At 36.0% G+C, this 24,501-nt stretch overlaps 1 protein-coding gene across 2 annotated transcripts; it reads left to right on the top strand.

Annotated features, from left to right (window-relative positions):
- Positions 1-639: 639 nt before the first annotated feature.
- On the top strand, positions 640-22,632 carry rpf2 (ribosome production factor 2 homolog). Of its 2 annotated transcripts, none has more exons than XM_062040817.1 (10): positions 640-780; positions 2,625-2,757; positions 5,055-5,092; positions 9,207-9,246; positions 9,331-9,412; positions 12,769-12,845; positions 15,451-15,550; positions 15,796-15,898; positions 17,765-17,909; positions 21,850-22,632. In XM_062040817.1, exons 1-10 carry the CDS (start codon positions 758-760, stop codon positions 22,042-22,044), a joined length of 936 nt encoding a protein of 311 aa, XP_061896801.1. In that variant the 5' UTR covers positions 640-757; the 3' UTR covers positions 22,045-22,632. The 2 variants fall into 2 exon arrangements, with proteins under 2 accessions (XP_061896801.1, XP_061896802.1); XM_062040818.1 differs by lacking the exon at positions 21,850-22,632 and adding an exon at positions 18,030-18,108 and having other exon boundaries at positions 17,765-17,939.
- Positions 22,633-24,501: the final 1,869 nt, after the last annotated feature.

The raw sequence follows: 24,501 nt of genomic DNA, 5'->3' as shown, positions 1-24,501 counted from the left end.
TAGAATTACATCTTTTCAAAACGTTTCGTGTTTGACGTTCTGTGACAGTTAACCACCTTTTCATTGCTTAAAAAACACCAAAAACCTCCAGAATGGCGCATTGGGGGCGCCAACGACCAAGCAAACACCGTCTATGCTTTGCCATAACATAACAAGTGTTCTTGTTATATTATTTTTATTATATTTGTATATATTATATTCTGTTTTAATACCAAACTAGTAAATGACGTCACTTCCGCTAGCGTCAGATCGTTCTAGTGGGGTTGCCGTAGCACTTCCGCTCGAGTCAAATTGTCGTAGTGGAAGTACAAAAGCCCTTCAATTGATATATTTATTGGAGGAATGTAAAAATTAGTTTAGCCTTTTTGTCCTCCTATTTTGCATTGTATCCTATTTTTTAATTTTTTATTTTTTTAAAAATCTATACGTATTTGCTTGTATTCTCCTTCCTTGACATTTTTTTGTGTAAGACAATAATTGCTCAACCTGGTGGATGTTGACAATTGTTATGATGAAAGTCCCTTAGATTTTTGTGTACATTCTGCATATATGTTTGTACAATTGTTCAATAAATTTTAAAAAAAATAAAATAAAAAAAATAAATAAAAGTTTGTCCTAGTGGAATTGCCGTAGCACTTCCGCTAGAGTCATATTGTCCTAGTGGACTTGCCGTAGCACTTCCGCCGCACACAATCACGTGGAGCCGAGCAAAGTGAAGATACTTTTTGACTCGCAACGCGAATAAAATCACTGAAAGATGACTCAGACCCACGATATCGTGTAAGTTTGGATATTATTTGTGTTTATCTAACGCGTAATTCTCAATGCTGATGCGTTTGATGTTGTATAGTGTAACTGTACCCCATGTTGTATTGTGTGTTCACATATATATTTATACATATTTCACAATGTGTTCATGTAAATATTGTGTGTTCACATATATATTTATACATATTTCACAATGTGTTCATGTAAATATTGTGTGTTCACATATATATTTATACATATTTCACAATGTGTTCATGTAAATATTGTGTGTTCACTTATATATTTATCCATATTTCACAATGTGTTCATGTAAATATTGTGTGTTCACATATATATTTATCCATATTTCACAATGTGTTCATGTAAATATTGTGTGTTCACTTATATATTTATCCATATTTCACAATGTGTTCATGTAAATATTGTGTGTTCACTTATATATTTATCCATATTTCACAATGTGTTCATGTAAATATTGTGTGTTCACTTATATATGTATCCATATTTCACAGTGTGTTCATGTAAATATTGTGTGTTCACATATATATTTATCCATATTTCACAGTGTGTTCATGTAAATATTGTGTGTTCACTTATATATTTATACATATTTCACAATGTGTTCATGTAAATATTGTGTGTTCACATATAAACAGAGGTGGGTAGAGTAGCCAGAAATTGTACTCAAGTAAGAGTACTGTTACTTTAGAGATTTAGTACTCAAGTAAAAGTAAGGAGTAGTCACCCAAATACTTACTTGAGTAAAAGTAAAAAGTATGTTGTGAAAAAACTACTCAAGTACTGAGTAACTGATTAGTAACCTGTTCGTTTAATGATGACGGCAACAAATAATGCACAAAAACATAAAAATAGCAATGAGCAAATTCAGAGCCAGGAATATCTCTTAAGCAACTAAAACAATAATATATATTAAATAATAATACATTAACATAAAATGTTTTAAGGCAAATTGAGCCACAATAACTTAACAGCACCATAGGCTCAGTAGGCAGAGATTACAAAGGAAAATAACAAGTTAGCCTTTACGCAAACCATAAACTGATAGGTGTGGGCTGCACCTGGGAACACACTGTGCACTTCTGATTGGTGTTTGTATGCGTGTGTGTGTGTGTGTGTGTGTGTGTGTCTCTGTGTGTCTATGAGGCTGCAGTGCGTTAATAAATGTCCCCACACGATGTACATTTGACAGTGATTCATAGCAGGGAAGCTAACATCAGCCTACGGTAACAGCCAAAATATCTACTAACGTTACTTACCGCCATGTGCTTCCTCAAATTTGACGTTGAGTTCATGTAAGCTTAAGCTTGTTGTTTGCCGCTGAAACTTTATGTGCAGTTAATCATGTGACCGCCTGGCTCTGTTTGATTGGTGAAACGGAGTCAAACGTCACCAATGACTGTATTTTACTGGTGAAACGGAGTCAAACGTCACCAGTGACTGTATTTTACTGGTGAAACGCAGTCATGCGATAGATCCTACTTTGAAGGTCTGTCTGACAAAGCAAAACAAACAAAGCGTGCATTAACAGATGGATAGAAATCAGTAGCGAGTAGCGAGCTGAATGTAGATAAATGGAGCGTAGTAAAAGTAGCATTTCTTCTCTATAAATATCTCAAGTAAAAGTATGTTGCATTAAAACTACTCTTAGAAGTACAATTCATCCCAAAAGTTACTCAAGTAGATGTAACAGAGTAAATGTAGCGCGTTACTACCCACCTCTGTATATACATTTATCCATATTTTACAATGTGTTCATGTAAATATTGTGTGTTCCCATGTACATTTATCCATATTTTACAATGTGTTCATGTTGTGTTGTGTGTTTGTGCCCTAAGAAAACCCAAGTTAAAACGCACCAAGCGTTTCCTGGAGAGGCGAGCACCCAAACTGTGCGAAGACGGTAAGAGCGCCATGATCATGAAAGGAGGAAACTGCAGTCAAAGTGTCAGCCAGGCACTCAAGGACATCGTAAGTCTCTTCTTTGTGAAACTACGTTGGCTTAGTCTTCTTCTGGGTTTCTATCGGTTCCCGCAACGATTCCATTCAGAATTTGTGGTTGCCGATACGATTCAGGGAGGATATAAACGTTTTTTTGGAACGATACGATATGAAGCGATTCAGTAACTTTTTTAGAAAGAAAGAAAAAATGTACAAGAGAAGTTTCTTATCTGTATTGCTGTTATTTCTTGTAAGGGGATGCAGAAATGAATGATGGTTACAAACAGGCAAGTAAACAACAATTAATGGCAAATGCTGAGGTGGGCAATGATTAGACGACTAATGTTGACAATAACATTTTGTCACCGACAATTACCGTATTTTCCGGACTATAAGGCGCACTTAAAATCAATTTTTTCCCCCAAAAAAACTCGACAGTGCGCCTTATAACCCGGTGCGCCTAATGTACGGAATAATTGTGGTTGTGCTTACCGACCTCGAAGCTATTTTATTTTGTACAAGGTGTAATAAGTGTGACCAGTAGATGGCAGTCACACATAAGAGATACGTGTAGACTGCAATATGATGTCGGTCACACATAAGAGATACGTGTAGACTGCAATATGATGGCAGTCACACATAAGAGATACGTGTAGACTGCAATATGATGGCAGTCACACATAAGAGATACGTGTAGACTGCAATATGATGTCGGTCACACATAAGAGATACGTGTAGACTGCAATATGATGGCAGTCACACATAAGAGATACGTGTAGACTGCAATATGATGGCAGTCACACATAAGAGATACGTGTAGACTGCAATATGATGGCAGTCACACATAAGAGATACATGTAGACTGCAATATGATGGCAGTCACACATAAGAGATACGTGTAGACTGCAATATGATGGCAGTCGCACATAAGAGATACGTGTAGACTGCAATATGATGGCAGTCACACATAAGAGATACGTGTAGACTGCAATATGATGTCGGTCACACATAAGAGATACGTGTAGACTGCAATATGATGGCAGTCACACATAAGAGATACGTGTAGACTGCAATATGATGGCAGTCACACATAAGAGATACGTGTAGACTGCAATAGGATGGCAGTCACACATACGAGATACGTGTAGACTGCAATATGATGGCAGTCACACATAAGAGATACGTGTAGACTGCAATATGACTCAAGTAAACAACACCAACATTTTAAATGTTCCATTGAAAATATAGAAGATTACACGCGGCGCTCAAAAATCTATCGAAATGTTTTAGTAGGACTTTGGTAAGCTATGAAGCCACACCACTTGATGGATTGTACTGTGCTTCAACATAGGAGTATTATTATGCTGTGTGTATAAGGTAAGACATATTATCTGCTGTTTTGTTTCACAATATTATGCAAAAGAAACTTTTATTACTTTTTGGTACCTGCTGATCTGTATTTGGGTTCTGCATGAGTCCTGAAAATTTGCGCGTGTCCACCTTTGTAGTCTGTGCCGACACCGTAGTGGATAATCTTCTTCTTTTTCTCTATCTTCTTGTTATGTGACATTCATGTTGCCATTTCTAATATAAAGTAGTGCAAAGTTCTTACTTATATCTGTCAGTAAACTCACCATGAAAGCACTAAAACATACCGGTGTAGTGAGTTGACATTATCCACCCAAGGAACTTTAGTTATTAGAGAGTTCCGGTCATGGGACACATTTCGGGCGTTGTTGTTGCACTAGTGAGCCACGGATGAGGAGATGCTGCTCAGTTATTGATTGAAGTAAAGTGGGAATGTCATTAAAACAGTTAGCGCCATCTTTTGACACTTCTTCCACTCCCGTCCTTGCACGCTACACCGCTACAACAAAGATGACGCTGTCCAAGTGGAGGCACGTAAATAAGACCAGCCACAAAACGGTCAGAAAGTGAGTTGAAGATGATGAGTAAAACATCATCTATGCAACATTTTGAGCAAAGATTACATGTTATGTAGACCACAAGGAAGTCTTTTATGTTTAGCAAATAATCATAATAATATGACTCCTTTAATGCGCCTTATAATCCGGTGCGCCTTTTGTATGAAAATACACCCGCTTACCTTATAATCCGGTGCGCTCTATGGTCCGGGAAATAGGGTAAATGATCATGTTAATTTGAACTGTGGGTCATAAGCTGTGTGCTTCTAAGGATGACCTTTTTGCAGAACGGACTCTGATATTAATAAAAAAAACAATAATGTCATACAAAATGATGTCTGTCTGTAAATAAATCAATGACATTTTTATTTGAAAAACCCCCAAATGTCTTCTGTCTTACAGTATTCCTTGAAAAAACCCAATGCTGTGCTTTACAAGAAGTAAGTGCCTTCTATTTGTATATGTGCCTCGTGCTCGTAGAATGTGTGTTTGTCAGAATTACACCACATCATTTAGGGATGCATGATATACATGTTTTTAAAGCAGATAACGTCATGCTGTGTGATCTTCTCTATTTCTGATATCGCAGGTGTATCAATGCTTTAGCCGTATTGATTTAGCTATCATGTGTGTTGAGGACCTTTTCTGTCACGTCTTTGACGTCCATGATTGACAGTTTAAAGACAACAGTGATGTGTGATACCACTTCTTTCCCACCCAATACCAATTCAAATTCAGGGTGGTATCTGCGAGACCACTCCGATACGGACACTTTGTGCAAATATATCTAACATAAATTAAAAAGTTGCCTACTTTCAAATGATAACATACCTATCTAAAAAATAACAAAAAAGAGCTTAAAATCGGAAGTGAATGAGAAAAAGCTTACATTTTTAAACTAATAATAATATAAGACGGTTTTGTTTTTAAACATACAGTTAGGGATGATGTTTGATAAGGAATTATCGAGTTCGAGCCTATTATTGAATCATCTTATCGAACCGATTCCTTATCGATTCTCTTATGGAGTCCGGATAGGTTGTTGTATATGGAAAAAAAAACACAATATTTGGTTTAACAAAAACTCACTTTTATTATATAATAAAAAAATAAAATCTATTAAATAAATAAATATTGACTGTTACCCACCTAAAAAAATAAAATAAAATAAATAAATATTGACTGTTGTTACCCAAAGTATATTAAGTGGGATTTTTCAGAAAAACAAATATATACAGTAACACAAAAACAACCTTCTGTGATCACTATAGGTGTATAAATAATAATATAGTGTTCAATAAAATCAGTCCCTTGGGCACAAAACTGGAAATAATACAGCTCTCCAAAAAGTGCACTTCTGCTGCTATTGGAACAAAACTGTTTATGATGATGCTTTGACATTTTTGCACTTTATTTCTTTATTGAAAGAAAATTCTATGAAGAGATAAGTTGTTTGCAAATGTGGTTACAATGCTAAAAAATGAAAAGTTAAAGCTAAAAAAAGAAATACACTTTATTGAGTTAACATTATTTCTTTATGGGGGAAAAATGTTATGAGCTAGAGAATATAACAACTACACTACCCAGCATGCAACAGGAGTGACGAGCATGTGCGGTAGTCCCGAAAAGTGTTGCATGTTGCCACGCTGTGAAAGTAAACGTCAAGAACTAAGCCAACACGCCTCGTCTGCATTATTTATAATTAGACAGACAACACATATACAGTGTGATTTTGTAACGTTTACAAGGAAAGAAAAACAAAAGTTAAAAAAGGGAGATATGTTGTATATATATGTATGTGCTGCAGTGTTGTATATATATGTATGTGCTGCAGTGTTGTATATATATGTATGTGCTGCAGTGTTGTATATATATGTATGTGCTGCAGTGTTGTATATATATGTATGTGCTGCAGTGTTGTATATATATGTATGTGCTGCGGTTGTTTTAAGAAGGTTGCGACAGCTGCCGTAAAGGAGGTGCGTTGCTAGCCTGGTTGCTATGTTTCCGGTTGGTGGTAAAAGTGTTGGTCGTGTGTTTTACCCTGCTAAAATCTCTCAGTAAAGTTATTCAATGGATTATAGCTTTTGTTTTGAACTTTATTACACCTTGGTGCGCTTTTTCCCGTCCATTGTTTTCCTGCTTTCGCTATCTGCGCCTAATGACTGAGCTACGTGACGTCATTTCTTGTGATGTCCCACGGAGCATTTCTGGTCGGGACGGGATTCGAATAAAGAATCAACTCTTTTCCTTTACTATAGTGGTCTCGATAACGGGTACCGGTTCTCAAAAAGGGATTCGAGTCCGAGGACTCGGTTCTTTTCTTATCAAACAACCGGGAAAACCGGTTTCGAGTATCATCCCTACATACAGTACAGGCCAAAAGTGTGGACACACCTTCTCATTCAATGTGTTTTCTTTATTTTCATGACTATTTACATTGTAAATTGTCACATCAAAACTATGTTATATGATTTGCAATAAAAGTTAAAAATATTGTTGGACTTTGTGTGATTTCTTCTGGAGGCTACGATACATATTACTTTCATTTGTTTTCAGGTAAAAACAACAACTTATTTTCAAGGTGTGGCAGGGAAACCTCATTCAATGTGTTTTCTTTATGTTCATGACTATTTACATTGTAGATTGTCACATCAAAACTATGAATGAACACATGTGGAGTTATGTACTTAACAAAAAAAGGTGAAATACTGAAAACATGTTTTATATTCTAGTTTCTTCAAAATAGCCACCCTTTGCTCTGATTACTGCTTTGCACACTCTTGGCATTCTCTCCATGGGCTTCAAGAGGTAGTCACATGAAATGGTTTTCACTTCACAGGTGTGCTTGAAGCCCATGGAGAGAATGCCAAGAGTGTGCAAAGCAGTAATCAGAGCTAAGAGCTATTTTGAAGAAACTAGAATATAAAACATGTTTTCACTTTTTTTGTTAAGTACATAACTCCACATGTGTTTATTCATAGTTTTGATGTGACAATCTACAATGTAAATAGTCATGAAAATAAAGAAAACACATTGAATGAGAAGAAGGTGTGTCCACACTTTTGGCCTCTACTGAATATCATATCTGTCTTTACCATTTTTCAGTATGCAGCCCTAGTTGGAAAAAGTTTGGACACCCCTGATCCAAAACATTAGATGCTATAAAAATAAAATATAAACAAAGGTTAGTTGGTTAATTAAAAAATAATAATAGTAACTTATTGAATAATCTGTAAAACAACTATAATAAACAACTGAACATTACTACTTTCGTGCGGCAGAATTTGTTTTATTGTTATTGCATGTTTACATGTGGGAAAAACAACAGTAAAAATGTAAGGAAAAAAGAGCCCAAAAATTGGTATGCAATGAAAAAAAAGCTGAAATATTTGAACTAATAATGTAATATACTTAGTCACCTACTTAATAGTTTAACACATATCTGACACGATATCTGTTTTTAGCATTTTTTCAAAATAATAAAATCAATATGGCCTCCGCATACTTTGACTTTTCAGTAAGTGGCCCCTGGTGGAAAAAGTTTGGACACCTCTGATCCAAAACATTAGATGCTCTCAAAATAAAAATGAAATATACTTGAAATACAAACAAAGTTTAGTTGGTTAACCCTAAAAAAAACAATACCATAATGAATAATCTGTAAAACTATAATAAACAACTGAACATTAATATTTTTACGTTGCAGAATTTGTATTATTGTTATTGCATGCTTACATTGGGAAAAAAATGTAAGAAAAAAGAGCCAAAAATTGGTATGTAATGAAAAAAGCTGAAATGTTTGACCTAATAATGTAATATACTTAGTCACCTACTGAATAGTTGAATACATAGCTGACACAATGTCTGTTTTTCAATATAATACAATCAACATGGCCTCCACATACTTTGACTTATCAGTATGTGGCCCTTGGTGGGAAAAGTTTGGACACCTCTGAACTAAAGTATCGATATTTTGATGTGAAGATGGATATTAGAGCATAAAGATCTAGTATGTATCTGCACATCATTAAACCACAAGGTGTGTTGGCTGTGGCACGCACAGGAAGTAAAGCGACTGCTCGTCTCCTCTTCATGCTCACCAGAGTGTGTTTCCCACCTAGGCCTTCAGTGATGTCCCACTTCAATGATGACCTCTCCAAATAGCATCATTGATGTCACCACATGACCATGACCGGAGAAATACTATACACAAACACATTTACTCTGTATTGAAGCACATCAACAGTGTACAAAAGGGACTATTTTCTGGCGCATTTAAAAATCAATAAACCCGCGTCAGCGATGAAAACATATCTTATGTGGTACTGTCAACATTAAAATAGCAAAAATGATTAAGGCCTTAAGGTGGTCTATGGGTACTCTTGCCTCATTGAAGCGTTTTGTGCGTTTTTTTTAATCGTAGCTATTTTTCATGTCATGGGTGTGACATCCTAATTGTCATGCCATTTATCATCCTACATGAAGTATTATATTGATGATGTTCTCTCCACTCAGCTGCAGTGCATACAATAACAACAGTTTGCTTTTCAGGAAGAACATCACTCGGCCATTTGAGGACTCCACATCTCTGGTTAGTCAACAATATTCTACACGAGCCGTAAATGCATTTCTACAATCTTGTCTTACACTATATATTTCTTTTTTTTTTTTTTAGGAATTCTTCTCCAAAAAGACAGACTGCTCTCTGTTTCTTTTTGGTTCCCACAACAAGAAGCGACCGAACAACCTCATATTTGGTATGTCTTTCACTAGAATAACCTCATATTTGGTATGTCTTTCACTAGCAGTGTCCACGCACAACTTTTTCATACCCATATTGGAGCTGTGCGTATGGGCCGATACCCATCTGATACGATATCAGCACTTATCATGCATACTTTTATTATTTAACAGTGTGGAATGTTGTTCAATGTTTAGTCAAGTTAAATGACTAAAACCAAGGGCAATGATTGGTGTGCAAAAACGGTATGGAATGGATTCATGCTGTCTTTAGGTTTAAAGTGGAGCGGTAATTGTTTTCTTTTTTTTAGCAACACCCAGGGGTGTCAGTGTTTCCCATAAACTGCCAAGATACCTGTGGCGGTGGGGGCGTGGCTATGGGCGTGGTCACCATGACATCATCAAGCAATTTGCATAATTTACTACAATGATTTGATTTTCTCTAAAAAGACTCAAAAAATGTATACTTACTAATTAATAATAACAGTTTTGTTTTAAACGTCCATCCATCCATCCATTTTACAATATAATTACAACACTTTATGTACATATTTATATACAGATTTGAACAATAAGTTATTCACTGAAATATATTTATTAATTGTGGTTCTTACAAAAAATATAAAAGCTAAAATGTCTCAAAGCTCTGCCCCTTTAATTAGTGCATACTAAATAATTTAACTTTAGCCTACTACTACAAGCATATTATTTACCAGCAACATAAAGTGAAACAGGTGTCCTGCCACAGTCAGTAACAAATAAACAGAAAACAGTAGTGGTGGTAGATAGACACAGAGCTTCATCAAACATCTGATCCACTGAACAAAGAGCTCCAAAAATGTTGAACTTTAGACTGCCATCAGTTCTACTCCCTACACTTAACCATGTGTTTCCTACTGCCTGCACACTTTGCACCCTTTGTTATATACACATGTTGTGTTTCTAATATAAATACATTTAATCAAGTCGAATACAAATAAGGCAACAAGAGAAGTATCCTACACTTCTCTTTTGTAAAGTAAATCTGAACAGCCGATATGGGCATCTACATCAACTATATGATTTGCCTAAGAAGCTGGAGAGGACAAAAAAAAAAAAAAAAAAATTTTTTTTTTTTTTATTTTTTTTTAAAACTTTGTGGCGGACGTAAATCTTTCGTGGCGGGCCGCCACAAATAAATGAATGTGTGGGAAACCCTGGGTGTAACGGTACGTGTATTTGTATTGAACCGTTTCGGTACGGGGATTCCGGTTCGGTTCGGAGGTGTACCGAACGAGTTTCCACACGGATATATTAAGTAAAAAAAACATTTTCACATTATGGGGTACTGTGTGTAGAATTTTGAGGACTAAAAATGATTATATTAAATTTTGGAATAAGGCTGTAAAGTTAAAGTACCAATGATAGTCACACACACACACTAGGTGTGGCGAAATTATTCTCTGCATTTGACCCATCACTCTCGATCACCCACTGTGAGGTGAGGGGAGCAGTGAGCAGCAGCGGTGGCCGCGCCCGGGAATAATTTTTGGTGATTTAACCCCCAATTCCAAGCCTTGATGCTGAGTGCCAAGCACGGAGGTAATGGCTCCCATTTTTATAGTCTTTGGTATGACTCGGCCGGGGTTTGAACTCACGACCTACCCATCTCAGGGCGGACACTCTAACCACTAGGCCACTGAGTAACATCAGACATAACAAAATGTAGAAAAAGTGTGCATACTTTCCATGTTGACCTTTTGTAGAGCACTATACTCAACTAGTTTGGATCAGAGAATTTTGATGCAAGCCAATTAGTTTTTCTGCTGATATCAATATTGGACCTCCAGTTTTCTGCTGATATCAATATTGGACCTCCAGTTTTCTGCTGATATCAATATTGGACCTCCAGTTTTCCACCTTTTCTGTGTCTGTTATGTTGCAATACAGTGGAGGGAAAACATGTCACCACTTTATCATCACTCATCCTTTATTTCTGGCCAAAGTTAAAAGTAAATGTGCCAACAAAAGCTACTTTGGGTTTTGTCAACAGGGGTCAGTCAGTGTGTCATCAGACACTTTCCACCGAAGGGGAATAAGCGGTAGAAATGGATGGATGGATGTTATAGTATGTTGTGTCATGAAAGTCATTGTTTTCTCTGCTTCATTTCCACTGTACGTTTATAGCAGGGGTCAGCAACCTTTATGAAAGCAAGAGCTACTTCTTGGGTAGTGATTAATGCGAAGGGCTACCAGTTTGATACACACTTAAATAAATTGCCAGAAATAGCCAATTTGCTCAATTTACCTTTAACTCTATGTTATTATTAATAATTAATGATATTTACACTTAATTGAATGGTTTAAAAGAGGAGAAAACACAAAAAAAATGACTATTAAATTTTGAAACATAGTTTATCTTCAATTTCGACTCTTTAAAATTCAAAATTCAACCGAAAAAAAGGAGAGAAAAACTAGCTAATTCGAATCTTTTTGAAAAAATTAAAAAAATTATTTATGGAACATCATTAGTAATTTTTCCTGATTAAGATTAATTTCAGAATTTTGATGACAGGTTTTAAATATGTTAAAATCCAATCTACACTTTGTTAGAATATATAACAAATTAGACCAAGCTATATTTCTAACAAAGACAAATCATTATTTCTTCTAGATTTTCCAGAACAAAAATTTTTAAATAAATTCAAAAGACTTTGAAATAAGATTTAAATTTGATTCTACAGATTTTCTAGATTTGCCAGAATATTTTATTTTGAATTTTAATCATAATAAAGAAAGAATATTTCTTTCTGAAGAAATATTTCACAAATATTCTTCGTCGAAAAAACAGAAGCTAAAATGAAGAATTAAATTAAAATGTATTTATTATTCTTCACAATAAAAAACATAAATTTACTTGAACATTGATTTAAATTGTCAGGAAAGAAGAGGAAGGAATTTAACAGGTAAAAAGGTATATGTGTTTAAAAAAGGTTGTATTTTTTCTCTAAAATTGTCTTTCTGAAAGTTATAAGAAGCAAAGTAAAAAAATTTATGAATTTATTTAAACAAGTGAAGACCAAGTCTTTAAAATATTTTCTATTTGAGTTTTGTCTCTCTTAGAATTAAAAATGTCGGGCAAAGCGAGACCAGCTTGCTAGTAAATAAATAACATTTAAAAAATAGAGGCAGCTCACTGGTAAGTGCTGCTATTTGAGCTATTTTTAGAACAGGCCAGCGGGCTACTCATCTGGTCCTTACGGGCTACCTGGTGCCCGCGGGCACCGCGTTGGTGACCCCTGCTTTATAGTATGTTGTGTCATGAAAGTCATTGTCTTCTCCTGAAATGTGTCACAAGGCTAAGTTGTCATTGTCTTCTCTGCTTCATTTCCAGGTCGCTTGTTTGACTTTCACGTGCTGGATATGATTGAACTGGGAATTGAGAAGTTTGTCTCCCTGAGTGAGATTAAGGTATGTTTTACCGCGCTGGTGTATTTGTGTCAGACGTGCTTCACCAATGAACAAACATCACACATGCGCAATTCAACATGTGCAAAAAGAGCTTATTTAATCCTGACAATTCAATGACACCCTCCTGTTATATGTTGACACTATTTATTATGTGCTTTGATGCCTGTCAGCCATTTGTTCATGACGTTACCCCGGGGAGTAGAGTTGTACGGTATACCGGTACTAGTATAGTATCGCGCTACTAATGAACTAATGGTTTTAGGAGCAGAGGAGCATGTTGGGCAGCGCACACACACAGAGTACTTACAAGCAGACACAGTGTGTAGACAGAAAAGGGAGAATGGACGCATTTTGGTGTAAAAAGTCAAGATAAAGGTGAAGTTATAACACTGAAACACCCTCAGGAAGAGCTGCTTTAACACATCACTAATCCTATGAAACACTGACATGGTATCATATTATGAAGCACTGACGCTGTATCATATTATGAAACACTGACACGGTATCATATTATGAACCACTGACACGGTATCATATTATGAAACACTGACACGGTATCATATTATGAACCACTGACACCTTATCATATTATGAACCACTGACACAGTATCATATTATGAACCACTGACACGGTATCATATTATGAACCACTGACACAGTATCATATTATGAACCACTGACACGGTATCATATTATGAACCACTGACACGGTATCATATTATGAACCACTGACACCTTATCATATTATGAACCACTGACACGGTATCATATTATGAAACACTGACACGGTATCATATTATGAACCACTGACACCTTATCATATTATGAACCACTGACACGGTATCATATTATGAACCACTGACACGGTATCATATTATGAAACACTGACACGGTATCATATTATGAACCACTGACACCTTATCATATTATGAACCACTGACACGGTATCATATTATGAACCACTGACACGGTATCATATTATGAACCACTGACACGGTATCATATTATGAACCACTGACACGGTATCATATTATGAACCACTGACACGGTATCATATTATGAACCACTGACACAGTATCATATTATGAGCCACTGACACTGTATCATATTATGAACCACTGACACAGTATCATATTATGAACCACTGACACGGTATCATATTATGAACCACTGACACGGTATCATATTATGAACCACTGACACGGTATCATATTATGAAACACTGACACAGTATCATATTATGAAACACTGACACGGTATCATATTATGAACCACTGACACGGTATCATATTATGAACCACTGACACCTTATCATATTATGAACCACTGACACGGTATCATATTATGAACCACTGACACAGTATCATATTATGAACCACTGACGCAGTATCATATCATGAACCACTGACACGGTATCATATTATGAACCACTGACACGGTATCATTTTATGAAGCACTGACACGGTATCATATTATGAACCACTGACACGGTATCATATTATAAACTACTGACACTGTATCATATTATGAACCACTGACACGGTATCATATTATGAACCACTGACACGGTATCATATTATGAACCATTGACACGGTATCATATTATAAACTACTGACTGTATCATATTATGAACCACTGACACGGTATCATATTATGAACCACTGACACAGTATCAGTATCAGAGTTCCTGAGTGTGTTGATAAGTGATGTGTTGTGATGCTAAAATGATAATTGCTGCAGTAGTTAGCATGTTGACAGTGAGTGCATGTCCTGTAAAAGCTATGCTTGTGTTCTCTAGTCCAACTAAAAGCTATGCTTGTGTTCTCTAGTCCAACTAAAAGCTATGCTTGTGTTCTCTAGTCCAACTAAAAGCTATGCTTGTGTTCTCTAGTCCAACTAAAAGCTATGCTTGTGTTCTCTAGTCCAACTAAAAGCTATGCTTGTGTTCTCTAGTCCAACTAAAAGCTATGCTTGTGTTCTCTAGTCCAACTAAAAGCAATGCTTGTGTTCTCTAGTCCAACTAAAAGCAATGCTTGTGTTCTCTAGTCCAACTAAAAGCTATGCTTGTGTTCTCTAGTCCAACTAAAAGCTATGCTTGTGTTCTCTAGTCCAACTAAAAGCTATGCTTGTGTTCTCTAGTCCAACTAAAAGCTATGCTTGTGTTCTCTAGTCCAACTAAAAGCTATGCTTGTGTTCTCTAGTCCAACTAAAAGCTATGCTTGTGTTCTCTAGTCCAACTAAAAGCTATGCTTGTGTTCTCTAGTCCAACTAAAAGCTATGCTTGTGTACTCTAGTCCAACTAAAAGCTATGCTTGTGTTCTCTAGTCCAACTAAAAGCTATGCTTGTGTTCTCTAGTCCAACTAAAAGCTATGCTTGTGTTCTCTAGTCCATCTAAAAGCTATGCTTGTGTTCTCTAGTCCAACTAAAAGCAATGCTTGTGTTCTCTAGTCCAACTAAAAGCTATGCTTGTGTTCTCTAGTCCAACTAAAAGTTATGCTTGTGTTCTCTAGTCCAACTAAAAGCTATGCTTGTGTTCTCTAGTCCAACTAAAAGCTATGCTTGTGTTCTCTAGTCCAACTAAAAGCTATGCTTGTGTTCTCTAGTCCAACACGTGTCCCGAGGGAACCAAACCCATGCTGGTCTTTGCCGGCGAGGCTTTCGATTTGGACAACGAGCACAAGCGCCTTAAGAGTCTTTTCACTGGTCAGCCATGACACACCAGATAAGATAACATGATGGCTAATGTGGTCTACATGGAACATCTGTTTATGATGGCTATGTGGTCTCCATGGAACATCTGTTTATGATGGCTATGTGGTCTACATGGAACATCTGTTTATGATGGCTAATGTGGTCTACATGGAACATCTGTTTATGATGGCTAATGTGGTCTACATGGAACATCTGTTTATGATGGCTATGTGGTCTACATGGAACATCTGTTTCAGACTTCTTCAGGGGTCCTTCTGTGCCTGCGGTGCGCCTGGCAGGTTTAGAACATGTCCTGCACTTCACCGCCTTGGATGGGAAAATATACCTGCGGAGCTACAGGTGAGAATCATCACTCATGACGGCTTTTTGCAACTTTTACACAGATGCCTAGAGGGCGCTAACTTTACAATGTACTTAAGCATTACTCTATACATGCAGTACTGGCAGTACACCTTCTCATAACCCCGGGCCTTGACTTTGACACCTGTGTTCTAGACCAAAAATATGTCTACCGTATTTCCTTGAATTGCCACCGGGGCGGTAATTAATTTAAAACCTCTTGTCACTCCGGCGCTTACCAAAGGCATGCGGTATAGGCAAGCATGCGCTAATTATTTTAAAACTTCTTCTCACTACGGTGCTTACCAAAGGCATGCGGTAAATTTAGGCCTGCGCTTATAAATTTGAGTGTGATGTAAGGATATATATTTATTTGAAATAGGGACAGATACAGAAACATAGACATCTGAAACAGTTATCCAATGTATGCATCATAGTGTTTGTAGCCAAAGCTCATTTACAACACTTGTCCCCAACATCATGAAAAGCACATTTACCGGTAATAAAAAAAAACGTTGTTATGGTCTTACCTTTACTCATAAATGAAGTCCATGCGCCGCTCCTTCTGATCAAAAGCATCGATAACTTGTTTATAGAAGTCTTCCTTATCTTTCTTCAGTTTTAAAAGTCTCTCTGTCTTGATGGAGATATTTCTTTAATTATTACCTCCTGCTTCTATTGAAAGTCCAGTTTAGAAAACTGTTTTATTTTAGATTTGTAATCCTCCATGTTAAAAGTGCAAGCGAGAGGAAAAAATAAACGATCGCTGCTAACTGTTGCTGCTTGTTGTCACTTCTTCTGCAGCCGAGTAGTCGCAAGAATGATCCCTGGGATCACTACCGCCCTCTACCACCAGGAGGCGGGAGTCATTTAAAGGCCTACTGAAATGCGATTTTCTTATTTAAACGGGGATAGCAGATCCATTCTATGTGTCATACTTGATCATTTCGCGATATTGCCATATTTTTGCTGAAAGGATTTAGTAGAGAACATTGATGATAAAGTTGGCAACTTTTGGTGGCTGATAAAAAAGCCTTGCCTGTACGGGAAGTAGCGTGACGTCACAGCTTGTGGAGCTCCTCACATCTGTAGCGGAAGTAGCGTGACGTCACAGGTTGTGGAGCTCCTCACATCTGTAGCGGAAGTAGCGTGACGTCACAGGTTGTGGAGCTCCTCACATCTGCACATTGTTTACAATCATGGCCACCAGCAGCGAGAGCGATTCGGACCGAGAAATGAGATCAATAATATTATTGGATATTTGACGCTAATGTGTTCATCATTTCACACATAAGTCGCTCCTGAGTATAAGTCGCACCCCCGGCCAAACTATGAAAAAAACTGCCACTTATAGTCCGAAAAATACGGTAAATGATGTGGCCCCGGGCCTTGAGTTTGACACCTGTGACCTCACCCAAATGTTGCTCATTCAGCACATTCAAAACAATTCCTCATTTGACCCCTAAATACACATTTTCCAAACATAAACTCTCTTTGATTTGGAGAATTCTTATTTGACTTTCAGCTCAAATGAGCTTTTTTTGAATATTGTTTTTCAATATTGTCTAAAAAGTTGGATTAAATAGTCCTTGATTTGACTGATACAAGCACTAAAAGGCTCAAACATCCAAAGGGGTGAAGAATACATTTGCCAGGCACTGAATCTCCCACATTCCATAAATGTCTGGCTGCCATTGAGCAACATTTTCTAGCCAGATTCCCGTTTGAAGGAGTGATGTTTTATTTGACTATTAATACATTCCAGCATCTTTTCCCGTAACTCCACCATTTTTACATTCTCAAGCTACTTTGTTAGTGTAATTAGTTCTTAGTCACCTTCCAATGTGGTCCTTGTCACGCTTGCAGGTGTTTGTTGAAGAAGTCCGGCTGCAGGACTCCTCGCATCGAGCTGGAGGAGATGGGCCCCTCCTTTGATTTGGTTGTGAGAAGAACACACCTGGCTTCTGATGACTTGTACAAGTTAGCCCACAAACAGCCCAAGGCTCTCAAGGTAAACAACACATTGATGTATAAATACAAGGTAAACAACACATTGATGTATAAATACAAGGTAAACAACACATTGATGTATAAATACAAGGTAAACAACACATTGATATATAAATACAAGGTAAACAACACATTGATATATAAATACAATATACACTTGCATTAGGGAAATAATCAGGTGAATAACACACTTTTTAAAAAGTAATTTAAATGAAGTCATAAAAAAAAATACTTCAAATAAAAATAATACACTTTGTTGCTAATAGGACGTGTCATTAGTGAAGAGTCCAACAATTGTACACACACACACACAAGTATTATTCTAGTGTATATCAATCTGTGTGTGTGTGTGTGTGTGTGTATCAATCTCTGTGTATGCAATCATTTTCATGTGTGTGTTTGTGTGTGTACATTGTGTGTCTGTATCTCAATCTGTGTGTGTAATCCAATTCATGTGTGTGTCTGTATATCAATCTGTGTGTGTGTGTGTGTGTGTAATTCAATTTGTGTGTGTGTGTGTGTGTGTGTGCATTGTGTGTTTATGTGTGTCTGTATATCAATCTGTGTGTGTGCAATCATTTTCATGTGTGTGTGTGTACATTGTGTGTCTGTATCTCAATCTGTGCGTGTAATCCAATTCAACCGTGTGTCTGTATATCAATCTGTGTGTGTGTGTGTTTGTGTGTGTCTGTATATCAATCTGTGTGTGTGTGTGTGTGTAATTCAATTTGTGTGTGTGTGTGTGTGCATTGTGTGTTTGTGTGTGTCTGTATATCAATCTGTGTGTGTGCAATCCTTTTCATGTGTGTGTGTGTGTACATTGTGTGTCTGTATCTCAATCTGTGCGTGTAATCCAATTCAACCGTGTGTCTGTATATCAATCTGTGTGTGTGTGTGTGTGTGTGTAATTCAATTTGTGTGTGTGTGTGTGTGCATTGTGTGTTCGTGTGTGTCTGTATATCAATCTGTGTGTGTGCAATCATTTTCATGTGTGTGTGTGTGTACATTGTGTGTCTGTATCTCAATCTGTGCGTGTAATCCAATTCAACCGTGTGTCTGTATATCAATCTGTGTGTGTGTGTGTGTGTAATTCAATTTGTGTGTTTGTGTGTGTCTGTATATCAATCTGTGTGTGTGCAATCATTTTCATGTGTGTGTGTACATTGTGTTTCTGTATCTCAATCTGTGCATGTAATCCAATTCATGTGTGTCTGTATATCAATCTGTGTGTGTGTGAGTGTAATTCAATTTGTGTGTGTGTGTGTGTGCATTGTTTGTGTGTGTCTGTATATCAATCTGTGTGTGCAATCATTTTCATGTGTGTGTTTGTGTGTGTGTACATTGTGTGTGTCGGTATATTAATCTGTGTGTGTGCAATCATTTTCATGTGTGTGTGTGTGTGTGTGTACATTGTGTGTGTCTGTATATCAATCTGTGTGTGTGCAATCATTTTTGTGTGTGTGTGTACATTGTGTGTGTCTGTATCTCAATCTGTGTGTGTTTGTGTGTGTGTGAGTGATTCAATTTGTGTGTGTGTGTGTGTGTGTGTGTGTGTGCATTGTGTGTCTGTATCTCATGCGTGTGTAATCCAATTCATGTGTGTGTCTGTATATCAATTTGTGTGTGTACATTGTGTGTGTCTGTATATCAGTCTGTGCGTGTGTAGTCCATGTTTGTGTGCTAATGTGTGTATCTGTATATCAATCTGTGCATGTGTAATCCAATTCACGTGTGTGCGCGTGTACTAATGTGTGTGTCTGCATATCAATTTGTGTGTGTGTGTGTGTGTGTGTGTAATCCAATCATGTGTGTTTTAAATTGGGTGTCCGTATTATGTTTTGTCTGTGTAAAAAACATCTGTCTGTCTGTATTTCCATTAAAAAAAACAAAAAAAATGTGTGTGCGTATTTAGATAGTAAATTGTCAAGGAGGCCGATAAGTGAAATTTGAAGCCGATATTTATTTGCAGTAAAAGTTATTGAAACGCTGCTTCTAACAATCTTCTGCACTAAGGATTATTGTTGCAATTACTAAATATTGTCATGTGTACCTTGTATCTGATGATTATTGTTTTTTATCTGATGATTATTGTTTTTTATCTGATGATTATTGTTGTTAAGGGAAGAAATGACATAAAATATAAGTAAATAATGAGTAAATGTGTATTTTGTGTGCTGCTTAACAAGCTGACTTTTGATCAGAAACATGAGCAATGTCAACTAAGTCTTTGATCAGAAACATGAGCAATGTCAACTAAGTCTTTGATCAGAAACATGAGCAATGTCAACCAAGTCTTTGATCAGAAACATGAGCAATGTCAACTAAGTCTTTGATTAGAAACATGAGCAATGTCAACTAAGTCTTTGAGCAGAAACATGAGCAATGTCAACTAAGTCTTTGATCAGAAACGAGCAATGTCAACTAAGTCTTTGATCAGAAACATGAGCAATGTCAACTAAGTCTTTGATCAGAAACATGAGCAATGTCAACTAAGTCTTTTAGCAGAAACGAGCAATGTCAACTAAGTCTTTGATCAGAAACATGAGCAATGTCAACTAAGTCTTTGATCAGAAACATGAGCAATGTCAACTAAGTCTTTGATCAGAAACATGAGCAATGTCAACTAAGTCTTTGATCAGAAACATGAGCAATGTCAACTAAGTCTTTGATCAGAAACATGAGCAATGTCAACTAAGTCTTTGATCAGAAACATGAGCAATGTCAACTAAGTCTTTGATCAGAAACATGAGCAATGTCAACTAAGTCTTTGATCAGAAACATGAGCAATGTCAACTAAGTCTTTGATCAGAAACATGAGCAATGTCAACTAAGTCTTTGATCAGAAACATGAGCAATGTCAACTAAGTCTTTGATCAGAAACATGAGCAATGTCAACTAAGTCTTTTAGTAGAAACATGAGCAATGTCAACCAAGTCTTTGATCATAAACATGAGCAATGTCAATTAAGTCTTTGATCATAAACATGAGCAATGTCAACTAAGTCTTTGATCAGAAACATGAGCAATGTCAACTAAGTCTCTGATCAGAAACATGAGCAATGTCAACTAAGTCTTTGTTCAGAAACATGAGCAATGTCAACTAAGTCTTTGATCAGAAACATGAGCAATGTCAACTAAGTCTTTGATCAGAAACATGAGCAATGTCAACTAAGTCTTTGATCAGAAACATGAGCAATGTCAACTAAGTCTTTGATCAGAAACATGAGCAATGTCAACTAAGTCTTTGATCAGAAACATGAGCAATGTCAACTAAGTCTTTGATCAGAAACATGAGCAATGTCAACTAAGTCTTTGATCAGAAACATGAGCAATGTCAACTAAGTCTTTTAGTAGAAACATGAGCAATGTCAACCAAGTCTTTGATCATAAACATGAGCAATGTCAATTAAGTCTTTGATCATAAACATGAGCAATGTCAACTAAGTCTTTGATCAGAAACATGAGCAATGTCAACTAAGTCTCTGATCAGAAACATGAGCAATGTCAACTAAGTCTTTGATCAGAAACATGAGCAATGTCAACTAAGTCTTTGATCAGAAACATGAGCAATGTCAACTAAGTCTTTGATCAGAAACATGAGCAATGTCAACTAAGTCTTTGATCAGAAACATGAGCAATGTCAACTAAGTCTTTGATCAGAAACATGAGCAATGTCAACTAAGTCTTTGATCAGAAACATGAGCAATGTCAACTAAGTCTTTGATCAGAAACATGAGCAATGTCAACTAAGTCTCTGATCAGAAACATGAGCAATGTCAACTAAGTCTTTGATCAGAAACATGAGCAATGTCAACTAAGTCTTTGATCAGAAACATGAGCAATGTCAACTAAGTCTTTGATCAGAAACATGAGCAATGTCAACTAAGTCTTTGATCAGAAACATGAGCAATGTCAACTAAGTCTTTGTGTGTGACTCTGCAGCCCAAGAAGAAGAAGAACATTTCCCACGATGTGTTCGGCAGCAAGTTAGGTCGAGTGCACATGCAGAAGCAGGATCTGTCCAAGCTGCAAACACGTAAGATGAAGGGTCTGAGGAAGAGAGGAGTGGTGGTGCAGGTGGAGGAGGACAAGGAACAAGACCAGGAAGCTTCCAAAGTGGCCAAACTGGAGACTTGACATCCCAACAAAAGTTTGTAAATGTCCACTTTTCTTCAATATTATCCATTTGATGTTATGCTGTGACTCTTGTGGAAGACATTTCCTCCATGAATGGATTTATTATGTGTGCTGACATCTTCACTCGCCCAGTGGAAGTATTTCTTACTGCAAGTCATGAATTAAACACCCTCAGTCTAGACAACTTCACACAAGTCAAGTGCACTTCTTTCACTCATCTTACACACTAATGGCAGTCAGCTCGCTAAGAAACTTAACACTTGTTGGACAGGAAGTATGCAATATAAACACCACCCACAGAGCGCTCTGACACCATTTGTAGGAAATAAAATACAGGAAAAAACACAAACTCTTCAAAAAACTTAATAAAACTAAAATAAAAAGGTGCACGGCAAAAAGTGTAGTTAAAGAAAAAGCAAGGCCAGCAACACTTGTAATTATTTTAATACAAACTAGCAAACACAGACTGCTTTGTAAAATGTCTTGGTCAGTCTGCAATTGTCAACAGGAAGTGATGCCCTTATATGGTCAATCACTTGACATCACAACAAATCAACAATGAAAGTGCACAAATAATAGACAACATGGAAAATTGTGCAAAATAAATCAAAGAGTCAGTACAGTATCGTAGGAAAATAAATAAAGCAATAAAAAATGTGTAGTAAAAAATGGAGTAACAGACATGACACAAAAGCGTTCATTTCAAAAAGCAACTTTCTGGCTTTAAGAAACACTAAAAGAAATGTAGAAAGTCAATTGTGTTAGTAACAGTTTCATTTTTACATGAAGCAGAGTGGAAAGTATTGGAATCCTGAAAAACACCACTCGTACTTTGTTGCACCACCTCTGGCTTTTACAACATCTCTGAGGAATGCACTGAACTAGTGACAAAATACTCTTCATCAATCTTTGCAGCTTTTTAAAAATGTGCAGGCTGTGATCGTCACCTTGTATCGCTCTTTAAGAAAAGTTTTCTTGAAAAATGCTCATCATCCCCAAAAGTCCTTCGGATTGATGGAATAAGAAAAGTGTCCAAAATGTCAACATAAACTTGATCTTTATTGACAGCCATCTTCTCAGTGCCAATCCCTGACATGCGCACCCACATCATCAATGTACGGAGCCTCTAAAGGGACATGGGGGAATTATTTTTTTGAATAATTTTTTTTTTTAAAGACATGTAAAAAAATATATTTTTTTTTTAGACGTGTATTTCATGCGCACGAGAAACTTTTTATAAAGTTATAAAAAAAAATTAAAAAATTTGGAATTTTTTTTTTTTTTAGACATGTATCTCGTGCACACAAGAAACTTTTTATAAAGTTAAAAAAATAAAACATTTTGTATTTTTTTTTTTTAGACTTGTTTCTCGTGCGCACGAGATACATGTCTAAAAAAATTAAAATACAAATTTATTTTTTTATTTTTTATAACTTTATAAAAAGTTTCTCGTGTGCACGAGATAGTTTCTAGTGTGTGTGTGACAATCATTGGTACTTTAACTAAAGGGGAAATTATAAAAATGTTTTTATTTTTTTTAGACATATATCTCGTGCGCACGAGAAACTTTTTATAAAGTTATTTAAAAAAAAATATATATATATATATATATATTTTTAGACATGTTTCTCGTGCGCACGAGATACATGTCTAAAAAAAAAATACAAAAAAAATTATAATTTTTTTTATAACTTTATAAAAAGTTTCTCGTGTGCACGAGATAGTTTCTAGTCTGTGTGTGACAATCATTGGTACTTTTACTAAAGGGAAAATTATACAAAAAAATGATTATTTTTTTTTAGACATGTATCTCGTGCGCACGAGAAACTTTTTATAAAGTTATAAAAAAATATATTTTTTTGTATTTTTTTTTTTAGACATGTTTCTCATGCGCAAGAGATACATGTCTAAAAATACAAAAAACATTTTTTTTTTAATAACTTTATAAAAAGTTTCTCGTGCGCACGAGATACATGTCTAAAAAAAAAATACAAATTTTTTTTTTTTTTTATAACTTTATAAAAAGTTTCTCGTGTGCACGAGATAGTTTCTAGTCTGTGTGTGACAATCATTGGTACTTTAACTAAAGGGAAAATGATTTTAAAAATTGTTTTTTTTTATTAGACATGTATCTTGTGCGCACGAGAAACTTTTAATAGTTATAAAAAAATAATTTTTTTTGTATTTTTTTTTTAGACATGTTTCTCATGCGCACGAGATACATGTCTAAAAAAAAAAAATTTTTTTTAATTTTTTTTAATAACTTTATAAAAAGTTTCTCGTGTGCACGAGATAGTTTCTAGTGTGTGTGTGACAATCATTGGTACTTTAACTAAAGGGAAAATTATAAAAAAAGTATATCTTTTTAAACATGTATCTCGTGCGCATGAGAAACTTTTTATAAAGTTATAAAAAAAAAAAATTTTGTATTTTTTTTTTTAGACATGTATCTCGTGC

The sequence above is a fragment of the Entelurus aequoreus genome, linkage group LG03 (assembly GCF_033978785.1).
Source record: "Entelurus aequoreus isolate RoL-2023_Sb linkage group LG03, RoL_Eaeq_v1.1, whole genome shotgun sequence".
NCBI classification, from domain to species: domain Eukaryota; kingdom Metazoa; phylum Chordata; class Actinopteri; order Syngnathiformes; family Syngnathidae; genus Entelurus; species Entelurus aequoreus.
The sequence above is the reverse complement of the archived record's forward strand: the minus strand, read 5'-3'. Positions and strand labels throughout refer to the sequence as shown.